Source organism: Leptosomus discolor, chromosome 1 (genome assembly GCF_034619465.1).
Source record: "Leptosomus discolor isolate bLepDis1 chromosome 1, bLepDis1.hap2, whole genome shotgun sequence".
Lineage (NCBI taxonomy): Eukaryota > Metazoa > Chordata > Aves > Leptosomiformes > Leptosomidae > Leptosomus > Leptosomus discolor.
Window position 1 is genome coordinate 79,374,657 of NC_141391.1, and position 14,311 is coordinate 79,388,967.

At 34.9% G+C, this 14,311-nt stretch overlaps 1 protein-coding gene across 2 annotated transcripts in view; it reads right to left on the reverse strand.

Moving 5' to 3' along the window:
* NLGN4X (neuroligin 4 X-linked) overlaps positions 1–14,311 on the reverse strand; it is a 126,287-nt gene that overhangs the window by 81,269 nt on the left and 30,707 nt on the right. Inside the window, exon 2 of one of the 2 annotated variants that reach the window (XM_086478894.1) lies at positions 1,376–1,435. The exons of the other annotated variant lie outside the window; for it this stretch is intronic. Coding sequence (XP_086335020.1) covers positions 1,376–1,435 — 60 coding nt within the window. The remainder of the gene's footprint in view (positions 1–1,375; positions 1,436–14,311) is intronic. 2 annotated transcript variants of the gene reach the window in all.

The following is a 14,311-nucleotide window of genomic DNA, read 5'->3' on the forward strand; positions in this document are numbered from 1 at the left end:
TTAGTTAGAAAATAGTATGGAAAATGATGATACTATCATTTTTAAAAAGCATATGTTGCACAGAAATAGGAGGGTGATATTCAGAAAATAACAGGGTAATTTTGGAGTATTTTGCACAGCATTTTCATGTTAAAAGAAATTCAGCAATGAAGGTGGTACAGTAGAGGGCAACCAGTGTGAATCGAAGACCAGATATTTTTATTGTGGAATTTAATATATGGATAGAGTAGCTACAATTGAGCTGAACACCCAGGAAAAGAGAAGACAGTGTCCTCACTGCAGTACGCGTGATTCTAAGGGTAACAGGGAGGACAAATGTTTCAAAGTCAGATAGAAGAAAACAGGAAAAAAGACATGGAAAATACTTCGGACTGGCCAAGCATGAAAGGATTAAGGAACACATTGATCCCAAACCAGACCAATAAACTGCCCAAGGCTGTTATCTTCTCAATTAATTTGAAAATATTTTCTTAATTTGTTAAATAATAAAGTAAAATAAACTGTCAATGTAACTTTAATGGAAAGGAAGGGTGAGAATAGAGGAAAATTTCATGACTTCTTTCTACTTCGGTGCATCCTATATAGCTTTGCTGTGCCAAGGCAAGAAAAAATGTATTTCCTTGTAAAACTTTTTTGGGGTACTTCACTGTGAACTTTAACATTTCCTTTCAGGGAATCCAATCCAACTCTGAAAGAAGTCAATGAAAATGATTATCATTGATTTCAGTGGGAATGTGGTCAGTCAGAACGAATGTATCTCAGAGGCTAGCTGACTACAGGAAAAAACAATAAAGCAACATCAACAGCTCCCTTTATATTTGTGTCCTGAAATAAACCACATCCTGTGAGAAAAAAAAATAAGTAAGTAAATAAAAATAGCAAAGACAAAGCACAATTCAACTGCATCAATGCACAGTGTGTGCACTGGGGAAACAGTGGAAGTGAAAGGAAGGATATATGTGAGTTTTTTCATGAATTTCAAACAGGTGAACTTACAAAATGTGTAGGAGGGAAAAGAGCACATGCATGTTTTTAAATTCCATTTTCTCAATTTAAGAAAGAACAGGGAGGGGCAAACTGTGCAGTTTCAAATAATATTTGTTACTTCACACATATTTAGGAATAACCTTTACACCTATGTCACAGAGGATCTGCAGTCATTTATGTTAATTTGGATTTTAAAAAGAAAAACAATGAAAGCAATTTCTAAAGAAGAAAATAAAGCAGCACACTGAAGTGTGCTTCTGCAAATAAGGGACTAAAAATCACCTTGAAATAACAGCAATAACAATAACAATAATAAATATTATTATAATAAAAATTAAAAAGTTTATGTTCATGCATCAGGGTCGAGCTTTGAAAAAACAAAAAATACCTTCATCTTCACCACGATCATTACTGGTTATATCATCTGCGCTTTTCTTTGTGTTGGCTCCTGGGATCATAGTGAGGAGGAGAATAAAGGGAAAAAAGAGAATTCAAAAACAGTAGGTTCTCAAAAATAAAAAAAAAACCACTAGTACAAAAAATGTAACAAAAATGTCAAAATCTGTTACATTTGAAATTGAAAAACAAAAAAGATGCAAACTGCACATAAACATAAAATGTCAAGAAGAACAAATTGAAAATATTTGAAAAAATGTATCATATTTGTGACAATGCAGTTACTTCAGTTAAAAGTGATTTCTGCAAAAATAAAATTAATGTGCTATTAAAAAGAATAATATAAAACAAAAAAGTATATTAAAAATTTACCAAATCATGGTTTCTACATAAGAAATGCAATTTATTTCATTCTGTTCTGTAACCTTGAAGAAACAATGCCTTCAGTCACTATCTTCAATGACTTAACAGTTTATTCATCCTCATTAGGATTTGTTAAGAATTAGCCACAACCTGAATTTTACATGGAACCGATGGAAATAAAATTATCATTGAGTCTCACACAACTTGAATGGACCAAGTCAAACTATAGAGACCTCCTTAAAATTTAACCTTGCTTCTTATATGAGCAAAAAAGATATTTGAAACAACAGGCTGTGAACAAAGGTGAAACAGAGTTAGTTGAGTCAATCCCAGTCACATATTAGTCCAAAAGTAGTCTTGGTTCATATTACATCATATTTCATGCTGTTTTGGAAAACCTAGAAATTAACTGAAAACAGTTGCTTACCATGATAAAGAACTTGCACTTATTTATTAGAAGATTTAATAAAGATTATATTTTAATTTGTATTCAATATGCTTTCTCAAACTACATTTGAGGTGTATACATGCACACACACACACACACACACACATCCATACGTGCCATAGCCTATGCTTATGGGAGCAAGAGGAAATAAACATAGTTTTCCCCACCCCTCTCCTTGGGCAATACATCTGTTTTCTGACTAAAAGTTACACCAAGCTATCCTTGCACTCAACATTTCCTTATATCGTGCTTACTCCTGTAGCAAGTAGTCCTCTGTAATGTGAAAGGTTACTTGACAAAGAGTGAAACATGAATAGGCAACTCAATTTCTAATTTAGTTTAGAAATGAAATATGGCTACTAAACAAATAAAACTATCTAAGTCACCACTACAACATTTTTTTTCCCTGAATTGTCTTTATTTAGAAGGGTGTTTTCAAGACATACTGAAAAAGAACAGAATACTTTCTTAACCTGTTTATGTGTGAATTTGTGTATGAAATCTGAATATGTCACAGAGACATCATATTTAGCAAACATGATTATTTTATTACTTCTTTTCATTTTACTACTTCAAATGTCCCTGTATCCCTCAAAATTCAAGATTTCAAGTAAATCTCAGTCCATGACTGTACGTCAGCATGTGCAAATTGTTACTGAAGTCTTTAGGAATTTGTTAATATACAGAGTTTTGGGTCCTGTGCACTCGTTTGCTTCTCTTCTTGATACAAACAGAATACAGACTTTTCTGTAGAAATTTTCTGGAAACACTGTCTTTATATATGTAGTGATGGTGATATTAGTGAGTCAAAATGTGAAAAGCAGTGGCTGAGACTCCATCTACACACAAAGCCTGCATCTTCAATGCAGTTGTACACAAATTACTGTGCATGTAGTACATAAGTGCATTCAATTATTTGAATACATATTGTATTCTGTACATAATTAACTAGGTAAAATATCACTGTCAATGAAATATAGATGTTCTCTAATCTATGAATTTCTTTGAGAAATGTTAGATACAGGCTCTAAATCTCAGACACCATCCAAGTTTTGCCCTTTTTTAAAATACTTTTCCAAATTAGTTTTAGCACAATGAAGGTTGAATCCTTTCTCAAGTGCTACCCAAGCAAAATTAATTTTGTATTTAGATAAACCAAGTTCTCCACCCGTCAAGTGCCCTTAAATTATTTTTTTATTCATGTAAAAAATTATTGAGGAATAATTATTCCTAGACAATAAATCCGCCTAGATACAAGTTTGAAAGCACATAACAGGAAAAATTTTCATCTTAGTTCCCTAGTGATGTAGTCTTCTAATTGTTTGTTAAAAATATAAAATCAACCACCACGTATCATTCCTATGAATTAAAAAATAACAAAATCAATGTGACCCCATATATATAATGTCCGTTGCAAAAACTGTATGTACAATTATTCAGACTGTAATCCATATTTAAAGTACTTTGAGTGTTAAAGTAGATGTGTCCCAAAACATTTTAGGCCAGTTACTAAACCAGGTACTAGTTCAGGCACTATCCCCCCAAAAATTATGAAAATATGTATCAGTAACATATTGCAAGGATTTTCTCTCCAATGTGCTTCCTGAAGTAACTCTGGTTCAGTATACTTCAGAAAGAATACCAGCAGTGTAATGAGAATTCAGAAAATGTCACCACACCATGCTACTAGATGTGATGAGATACAAATATCACGTAACACAGGTATGTGACATAAGGTTATCTACAATTTCTGAAAGATTCTTTATTTCTTTTTTCATTCTTCACAGCTTGAAGAAATCATGGGGTAACCAATTTTCAGAACAACTTAATATAATTCTAAGATGTATTTCATAACAATGTGAGTGGGAATGCTGTTTTTCCTATGTGTTGTGGAACAATCTTTCATTTGTCTAATGGTAACTGAAACATATTTTGATAACTAAGTTCTTGGGTTTGAGGGGTTTTAAATTCATGTTGAGATCTGATAAAATGATTACATCAATGACTTCTCAAACTGGGTTTCTGTGTTCCTACCACACTGGATTTTTCTCATACTGCGGGTACTAGCCATAGAACCAATGAATCATTTAGGTTGGAAAAGACCTTTAAGATCAACGAGTCCAACCATAAACCTAACATTGCCAAGTTCACCAATAAACCATGTCCCTAAGCACCACAGGGGAACAACCAGGCTGAACAACCCCAGTTCCCTCAGCTGTTCCTCATAAGACCTGTTCTCCAGACCCTTCACCAGCTTCGTTGCCCTTCTCTGGACACGCTCCAGCACCTCAATGTCCTTCTTGTAGTGAGGGCCCCAAAACCGCACACAGTACTCAAGGTGTGGCCTCACCAGTGCCGAGTACAGGGGCACGATCACTTCCCTACTTCCGCTGGCCACGTTACTTCTCGTACAATGTTGGTATGGAACTGTTTGAGGAGAACAGAAGTGTTACTGTTGGAATTATTTCAGTAGCACCAAAAACCACTTAAGAAACTCGGGAGCATTGTTTAGAAAAATTATATTGATCTTTTGAAAAGATAAGATTCAAGAAACGTATCATCTCATATGGGGAAGAAAAATTGGAATTTTCCACCAACGCTGTCTGTTTTTTGTTAAAAATATTGATTCATTTGCCCTGAAACTTCTCCACAAAGATGTTACTTCCTGTCAAAAAAAAACCCAAACAAAAAAAAACCTGCTATTTTCTAAGGTTAGCTTAATCTAGGAGACAGAATGGGAATGTGAATCTCCCGTGTCTCCTAAGAATTCCCTGCCTGCACCAACTACTCATCTCACAGACCAGCACTTCCCTATGCTTTGGGGATTCTTTCAGGGGTGTTTTTCGTCCCTGTATATATGAAAATTGCAGCATTACCAATTTTAGCCTTGGATTCCCATACACCAAGTGAACATTATCACTGCATTATAGGTATGACCCTTCTGTAGTCTAAGAAATGTTTACTCATTCATCTCATATGAAACATAGATGGTAAATCTTAACAGCAATACTGGAACCAGCATTATGCACATTTGATATATGATATAGTGCATTAAGGACTGAATTCCAGGAGTATCTCTACTGACCAGCCTAGGGTTTGACTGGAGTTCTTGGTTTGCAAGGTTTGTGCTTCACTTTCCATGCCAATGAAAAGTACCAGGAACTATTTAATTTCATATATTAAATATGCTCTAGATATTGTAGCTCTACTGAAGATTACATTTGTAAAAAAGTTCATGGTTTAGAAAGTTCTAAGAGGCCTTATGTTAATGACAACTAGAGAAACTTTTGACTTCATAATGTAGATACTAAATGCCAGGGAACTTCTTTTCATGTGTCCCACAACTCTATTCATTGCTGAGTGAAAAAGGCATGGTGTAGTTCTGAAGTGTGTCAAACCTCTTTCGTAAAGGATTTTTGCTTGCCAGAAAATGTTTCTTTTCTTAATTTTTTTTTTAGGATATAGTGTGATAGTGCAGATACAAAATAACGCAGGTACATATGAGCCAGTTCCAAACCAGTGCCAGTCAACATAGCCATAATAAAGCAGGGTTTCATGGGTTTTTTTTTCCCTCTCTAAGAAGCTCTATGTGCAATGCAGTCATAAATTTTAATTCAGTAAGCACCTCTCTTTAAAAGCTTTTCATTCTAAAACACTGAACCATGTGCTAATAAACTTTTAAAATAGACTTGATTTCATTTATCTGTGAATGTAAAGTCACCTTGTGTTCCCAGATTCGTTCTCAATGCCATGCAAATGAAGAACTCACCCCACTGTAAGCACATCCTCTGGCTCGCATTTCCTTTGATAATGAATAAATATCTCATTCAGAAACAGATTTTCTGGGGTTGCAAGTCTTCCCAGATGTGTTCACAATTTATGCTACATCTTCCTCCATTCAGATAATATGCATCGTTTATATGTGAGTTGTCAGGTCCAATGCATGCAGTTTACCAGTGCTTGCATTTTAGGTATCCATTCTGAAGCCTCTAATGGCAGCAAAAAATTATCAACTACTGCTTAAGCTGATGCCATTTCTTTGCCTTTTACATGTAATTGCTCCATCTGTCACACAGTATACCTTTTGACCCCATTTAATTTTGGGAAAGCGCTCAGTTTTCAGAAATCACACAGCACATTATTAGTTGTATGACCTCCCAGTTTCACATAGAGCATGCTCAACCTTCTGGAAACTTCCAGCTCGAACAAGATTAATGCAGGATTTAACAGTCATCCTCTCAGTGATATGTCTTATTTATATAGCCATTTCAATAGGTCTCTAAAGCTCTTGGTTTCCCATCCCAAGAGAACTATTACAATTTTACAATCAGCAAAGTCAACAGTTCATTACAGTCTCAAGGGAGCATTAGGAAAGCAGTACCGTACTGTCCTTTGCGCATTTCGCCAAAGACTGGTGGGTTACCATTACTTTGAGTCTCACTTGGTGCACGAGCCTTAAGTCACTTCATGCCCAAAAAGAGAGGTCTATCAGTGGGGGAGTCTGGCTGTCATAACACTGTCCCTAGTTCATGGCTATGGCCAAGGCTCTCCAGCTACATTTATATCTGTACCAAGAAGTTCTCATTTGGCAGCTGAAGAAAGATCAAAAGAGACATTTGACACTTCAAATAAAAGCAGACAAAAATGATTATTGAGAATTACAGCTTGTCAAAATGTCTTAGAAGTTGACTGTGGATCACCTACATTAGAAGAGATCACAAAGAAAGGCAACATATCTATCTATATACCTGCATTTTTAGAAGATTGCTGATTAAAATTAGAGAAAGCAAAATATATGCATATTGTTTAGATTTAAATAACCATTATTTCTTAATTAGTTACTGAATACCGGCGACATGTGTGTGCAATTGTGTCTGGGTGTATACATATGTGCAAATATATACACCTATATGTACAAAAAAATGCTCTATGCAGTTAAGAGTCTCCTAGAAAGAATGCAGGTTTGTTCTGTGGCACTTCTTTTCCATAATGCTGTTCAAATGAAATTATAATCTGTCAACAGTGTGCATAACTCCAGCAAATGGCCACATTCATTGATTTCAAAGCAGTCCTTAGCTGTAAATTAGATGCATTCCACCTCTCTCCTAAATAATATGAAGACTCAGATTCCTTCTGTTCTAGGTAGTTGTTAATGTGGAAGCCAATGAAAGCTCAGAATTTGACTTAAATTTGCCTTAATTAGATTTGTTTGGTTTTGTTTTAATTCCTATATTATCACTGAACAGCAGAAACACATGATTACAGTGGCCATTATTCTAATACCATTAACAACAACAACAACAAACCCATTTGGGTTGCAACTGCTATCTCTGTATAGCAGCAACATTTAACTAAGGAACATGTAACATAATTGAATTTGTGTTCTTAATGACTCCAGCTGCAACAAACACAAAAGAAAAATCACTAGAATTCCAGACCACAGCAAATGTGTAGATGCTGCTATATAGCCAGGAAATGCTTCTTTTCAAGAAAAAAGAATTAAATGACAATTCTGTGTCATATTCGAAATTGGATGGACTGTTAAGAAAAAGCAGTAAAAATCCCTACAGAGTTTTGTGTTCCATGCATTAGTGAGGATTAAAACAAAAAGAAAATGCTATTTCACAGGCTTCTTTCAAACAGTTTTAGAGAACCAATAAAATAATCTGCATAGTCACTTCTATTGAAAAAGAAAAATTCTAAGGTTGAAAAATGGGTTACATAAAAAATATGAAATTCTAATATTACCTCAGCTCTGTACTCTACATTGCCTATAGTTTTCAATTACATGATTACACATTGTTTTCGGAAAAACTTGCTTGCATCTCTCTGTGCGTTAACTGTTCCATGAACAGAGAATGGAAGTGGGATTAAATTCTTAATATTTTACAAAAGGCAGTTCTCTCTATACTGTTCCTTCCAAATAAAGACAGAAATAATGACTACTCCATGCCCTAAATTATGTGCTTCCCATAAGCTGTTTTCCTGGACAACAATAAGAGCATTAAATAAGCACATCACTCAGTTTCACATGCTTAAAATGAGGTTGTATCTTCCAACAAGTTAATACAGGGCAATATTAATTGTCACACAGTGACTGTGTTGTCCCATATAGTTCCACAGAAGGATACAAGCACTTTTAAAAAGTAGCAATGTTGTGGAAATACTTATTTACTACCATTTAACAAGAGTTATTAGTTCTGTGATTGAGATGGGAGCTCCTTTCCTTGCAAGTTTATTCCACACCGGTATGTTGATATGGCTGCATCTCAATAAAGAAAATATAATATTCACAGAGATTCCAGGGTAGGGAAAATCTTCAAACTATCTGTATAGACAATATGTGATCCTCATCGCTGGTTAGGACGAAAAAAAGCTTACAAAAAATAGCAACAACAGTTAGCACTTAGGAGCTATTTTGTTACATGAAGTTCTGGCCTATCTACATTCTGATTATACTATTCTGTATTCAGCAGTTAAATGCTATTCATTCTTATCCCAAGTAAGATGCAAAAGATAAAACCTTAACTTATGTAACTTCGGGCAAATGGGGTATCTCTTCTGTTTTGTCAAAGTTTTCAAAGCTTCCTACATACTTTATTTTCGGAAATCAAGCCGTTCATTTTAAGAAGATTGTTAAATATAGGTCTATGATAAACACTGGCATTTACACTGGAAACTTGTCATAGTTACTAAAAGAAACACATCTGAAAGCTATTTCTTATTCTAAAAATATTTGCATTTATTTAGATTCTATTTATTCAACCTGGAAAAACTTATAAAACTAATAAGCTTTATCTTTCATCCAGTGTAATCATTTTGGTACATTTTTTACCAAAGAAAATTGTTTGAATAAAAAATACTGAGTATAATAATTTTTAAAACTATGAAATTAAGACTGCTTTTATTGATAATTATTAATAGACAAATCATTATTATTTTAGAAGATTAATAAGTAGTACAGAAATGAGGTAGCTACTTACATTCAGTATTATTTTGTAAAAGGATTTTTGTTACTCAAGTTACACCACATCTAGAACTTAAAAGTCTTCTAAATACAATTACTTTGACATAACCATCTATAATGGCTCAAAAGAAAGACAGCATTGTGCAGTCTATCCTTTCAGCGACCTCCAACAGATAACAGGAGTGTTTCTTGCACTTCCAGTGTATCTGAATCCACTCTGTTTGACAGAGGAATGGACTGAGCCTGCAATGCTTACTGATTGAATAATGAAAGACTCATTAAAAAGCATAAATCTACCATACAGTTATTCAAATTAATTCAGACAGAAGCCCATATTTTTCTGTACAAGCATCAGGAGTAACACTGTCAGTATCAAAGTGGGGCAGTGACCTCAAATAGCCTACATTTCTCTGCTAAATTGGTGCACTTGATGAGGTGTGAAAGTAAAAATGCTAACATGTCCCAGTCCACAATACTGCTATGTAGAAGCACAGCATTTGCTTTCACCCATCCCACCTCTCTCATCAGCAAACCCATTTTGAAATTCGGAAAAGATACCTACATGCTACTTTCTTGAATTACAACGCCCAAAATATAACAATCAGTTTGATATACTGAAATGTTTAAAAATACAGTCTTTCCCTTTGTGTTACACATGCTGGTTCTGTGTCAGCAAAGCTCTTGGGCACGTGCATAGTTTCAAGCATATGAGAAGTCCTGTTGACTTCAAAGAAAACATCAGTATGCATAAGCTTCAGCACTGTGATGAAGCTGGCTTCAGTCCTGTCTGAGGACCAAGACATGAGTAAGTCTACAATAAATACTACAGGAAAACCCCAAGAACATGAGAGTCCCTGTAGGATATATAAATCCCACTGCAAAGTTTCTCCAGAAGTACATGTAACATACTGCACTGGCAAGTCAGAAGGTGTAAGATATGGGGAGAGTACAATTAGCTGCAGAGGGGCATAAGGTTGTTAGCACAATGATTATACTACAATTACATTTCCAAGAACGTATAGCATTTCTAGGAGTTCTAAATTAGAAAGCACAAATCAACATGTGTTATTCCCAAGCCTAGATGTAACCACACTCTAGGTAATCCAGGTAACTAGATTTTGCAGAAAGAGTTCAGTAAGGTTGACCTAACACTACCTACAACTAAAGGGTGAGTACTTTCAAATAAGGCTTAAGAGAGAGAAGTACCTATGTCCCATTTAAAATGAATGAGAATGAATGTGTAAAAAAAAAGTGAATGAACAGCCAGTTTTAATAACTAAAGGTAACTGTTACACTCTCTCTGCAGACCGCTGAACAAGGCAAGCACATACTCTGCGTTTCACATCTGCTGGTGAAGTTTGTGCGAACTCTCCCTTTCGGTATTTGTAGGCACCACTGGAAGCTGTGAGCTGAATAATCAGCTCTTAAGGGTACCCCTAATTATTTGATGCAGCTTTTTTACTTCTTCATTTTGAACACAAGCTCAATTTTAAGTTGCCGTTGGAGAATACAGGAAATAATTGTGTTTGTTATTTCAGTGAATCCTGTGAGAACACAATTTTATTCCATTGCAACAGATAATAAAATAGTTTGGCACCATACTCACTTCTAATTTTGACGTTTACTGGATCTCTGACATCTTAATTTTTATTTGGAAGTCATGGAATTGTTAGTTACAGGTAGGTAGAAGGTCTGTATAAGACATCCAAAGGAGTTATGTGCAAAACTTCATCCAGTTGTTTGTTTCGTTTTTTTTAAATATATATTTTTTTAGCACATAATCCAGTGTTTTCAATTTTTTCTCTACTACATTTCAATTACATCTTCATCTACACACCACAATCCATTAATTCCTACTGGAATTAGCAATATCAAACCGGCTAAACAATTAGACTATCAAACAACTAAAATGTTAACAAAATGAGTTAAAAATTAAAAATTAAAATAAAAGATGGGATACAATATACTATAGCTATTTCAGGAAAACCAATATCTACGGTGGATATGATGAAGAGCTTTATAATCTGAAATATAAATATTTAATTATTCTAATACTTCCAAAAATAGTACGTGCACAGAAAAGATTCTCCTTAGGATTGAATAACAGATGCCTAGGAAATAAGATAGAAACTTGAAACGAAAATTCACTTAAACATTTTATTCACTATTACTCAGCACTGAAAACATATATGACTTTACCAAACAAAAATTAGTGTCCTTATCCCAAAGAACTTAAGCTGTGAGAAGATACCAAGAGAAATACTGACTGCCAGGACTTCTAAATAAAACATACAGAAAACATACTTTTAAGGAAGAAAATCTTGCAGTCTACTTTTTCATTATTTCCACAGAAGGAGAGTTGAGGACCACAACATATTAAGACTGGGCCACACAGAAAAAGGGCAGCTCTACCTAAACGTCAGAAGATTGATTTAGAAGGTAACAAGCAAGGAGTTCATGAGCAGAGCCCTTCCCAGTCGCCCTAAGATCCTAGAAACTAAATGGAGTAGATCCAAAAAAAAAAAAATATCTAGAAACAGAACAGAAATTTCTTTTATGTTCATATAATTGTTTGAGAGGTTTCAGCTTGTGGCATGCAAAGTTAACACATGCAGCACTAATGAGGATTAAGCAGTTGTAGGACTTGATGCATAAAGTCATTAGAGGATTTTGATTTTCATGGATCTATACAGGCAACAACTTTAAAAAATACATTCACTTCCTACTGGTTGGAGGTTGAAAACACAGTATTTCTAGCAATACTTTTCTGTCCTCAACTTGATAAGATTTTGGAAGTTTTCACAGAAAAATACTAGGGAAGAGGAATGAGGAGGGGGAAACCACAGACCAAACTTGCAGCATTCCATATTATTTAATTTCCAACTGCTTCAAAGCATAAGTCCTGAGCGTATTATGAAGCTGTGAGATTTATCTACAAATATTAAAACTGAACAAGGATCATTTTGATTCATACATGCTATATAATTATTAATTATATTAAGCTAGCATCAAAACACCTGGTCAGAATCACAATTTGAACTTTCGAACCACAGCACTGACCTAAGTAATATCTGATTCATCTGATCTTAATTACTTGATAATATCAGTTAGCTGGTTTTGACGCATACTATGTTTGTGGATTATACATCTGTTCTGGTGGAATAATCTCTTCTCTATTGACCAAAGCTTACGAGAATTCATGTCTCATTTTGGTTTTCCATTTTGCAATGTTGCAAGCATAATTTAAGCTTAGTATTTTCAATGTTAGAGTTCATGCTTCACTCAAAATTTAGCAATGAAAAACAGTAGCTTGTAAATTATCATTATGTGACAGAAGTAGGAATTTAGAATCAAATAATAAAAAGTCCTGTATGATATAGTTACTATACAGCATGTGTTATTTGGTAGCATCATATATTATATAATTATATATATATCAATATAACATAATACAATTTTACTATTCCACCTGAAGAAAGACAAGATGAAACTTGCATTTAAAAGGAATCATATATGAACAATACAGAATCATATGTGAAATGATACAGCTTATGTATCAAATTACTTCGGAGAAATCAAATTCCAGACTTCTTTGGCTAAACAGAAACAGTTGTGAAAAGGAAGGGATCAAGCTTTTCTTCTTTGCGGTTTTTAAAGCAATATTACTGTATGTGTGCTGATGTTATCTGTTGTCACACGTACTTCACTTACAGGAACAAAATAGAAACACTGGCCCCACAGCCAAATTTGTTACCACTAACAGCAACAATAAGGTATCAGACTTAAAAACAGAGCAAAAAAGATTGCTGTGATCAAATCTCTCCAGGTATTACTTCAGTTTTCCCCTTGCATTGACAAAACCTCCTGTCCAAGCTCAAAGTCTCTTGAGAAAGGCTACATAGTGTAGCAGGATGAACTTACACTCTGCCCTTGAATTCTCCCCTCCACTCTAAAGAACACCCTATTTCTGCCAACTGTTTTTCACCTAGGGCAAAATTTGAAAGGAAAAAAGCACCAGGTGAAAGGTGATTTTGGTAGCAGTTGTTGCTCAGGTGGGAAACTATCACAAAGCAAATTTCATTAGTTTCATTGTCTGTGTATGTGGTTGTACATGTGTATCTGTGTGACATTTGCCATGTTCTCACACTCTTTTTAACCTTCCATGCCTGGTTATTTTTGCAACACTGGAAAATGCTGAGAATTTTCACTGCGTTGTTTTTTCCTTTTCAGGCACCAGTGGGTAATTTCATACTTCTCACCAGCAAACCATGATAAAATTGGTCATAGAAAGTGGAGGAAGGAAGGAAAGAAAATCAAATGAGGCAAATCATGCCTGACTAATTCAGTGGCCTTCTACAATGGAGTAACTACATCACTGGATAAGGGAAAAGCTATAGATGTCCTCTACCTGGATTGACGTAAAGTCATTGGTATGGTTCCCCAAAACAGTCTTGCTGCTACATTGGAGAGATATGCATTTGATGGATGGACAATTAGATGGATAAGAAATTGACTGCATGGCAGCTATCCAAAGGGTTACAGTCAACGGCTCATTGTCCAAGTGGAAACCAGTAACCAGTGGTGTCCCTTAAGGGCCCATACTGGAACCATTACTACTTAATATCTTCATCAATGACGAAGCGGGATTGAGTGCACCCTCAGCAAGTTTGCAGATGGCACCAAGCTGAGTAGGGATTGATCAACATTTCATTTTAGTACCTCATTTCACAGATCTCTACATGGCTTCCCTTTTCCCTTTATTACGACTTTCCGTCGTAAAAAGCAGCAATTCCAGTAACAACCATTAATTTGTGATTCAGACTCTTGCCTTGAAGATAGATTCCAAATCCATTAATATCCGCAGTATAGTACAAACCAGACCATTAAAATAATTGACAATGTTCCCTCTCTCAAGAGTAGCTCACAAATTTCCACACCAAGAAACTGACATCATCTGAAAAGTTATTTTCTTCCAACTTTTCACTCCTTTATATGTTATTGCATCCTCTAGCACCACCCTTTTCTTCACACTGGTTAGCTTTCTAAAATGATGCTCCTACTCCTTCCTTACAAGAAGTTGATACTTATTTTCCCTCGTATTTTTTATTTCACGATGTTCTATTTTTTCAGTTAACTTTACCCTAGGATCA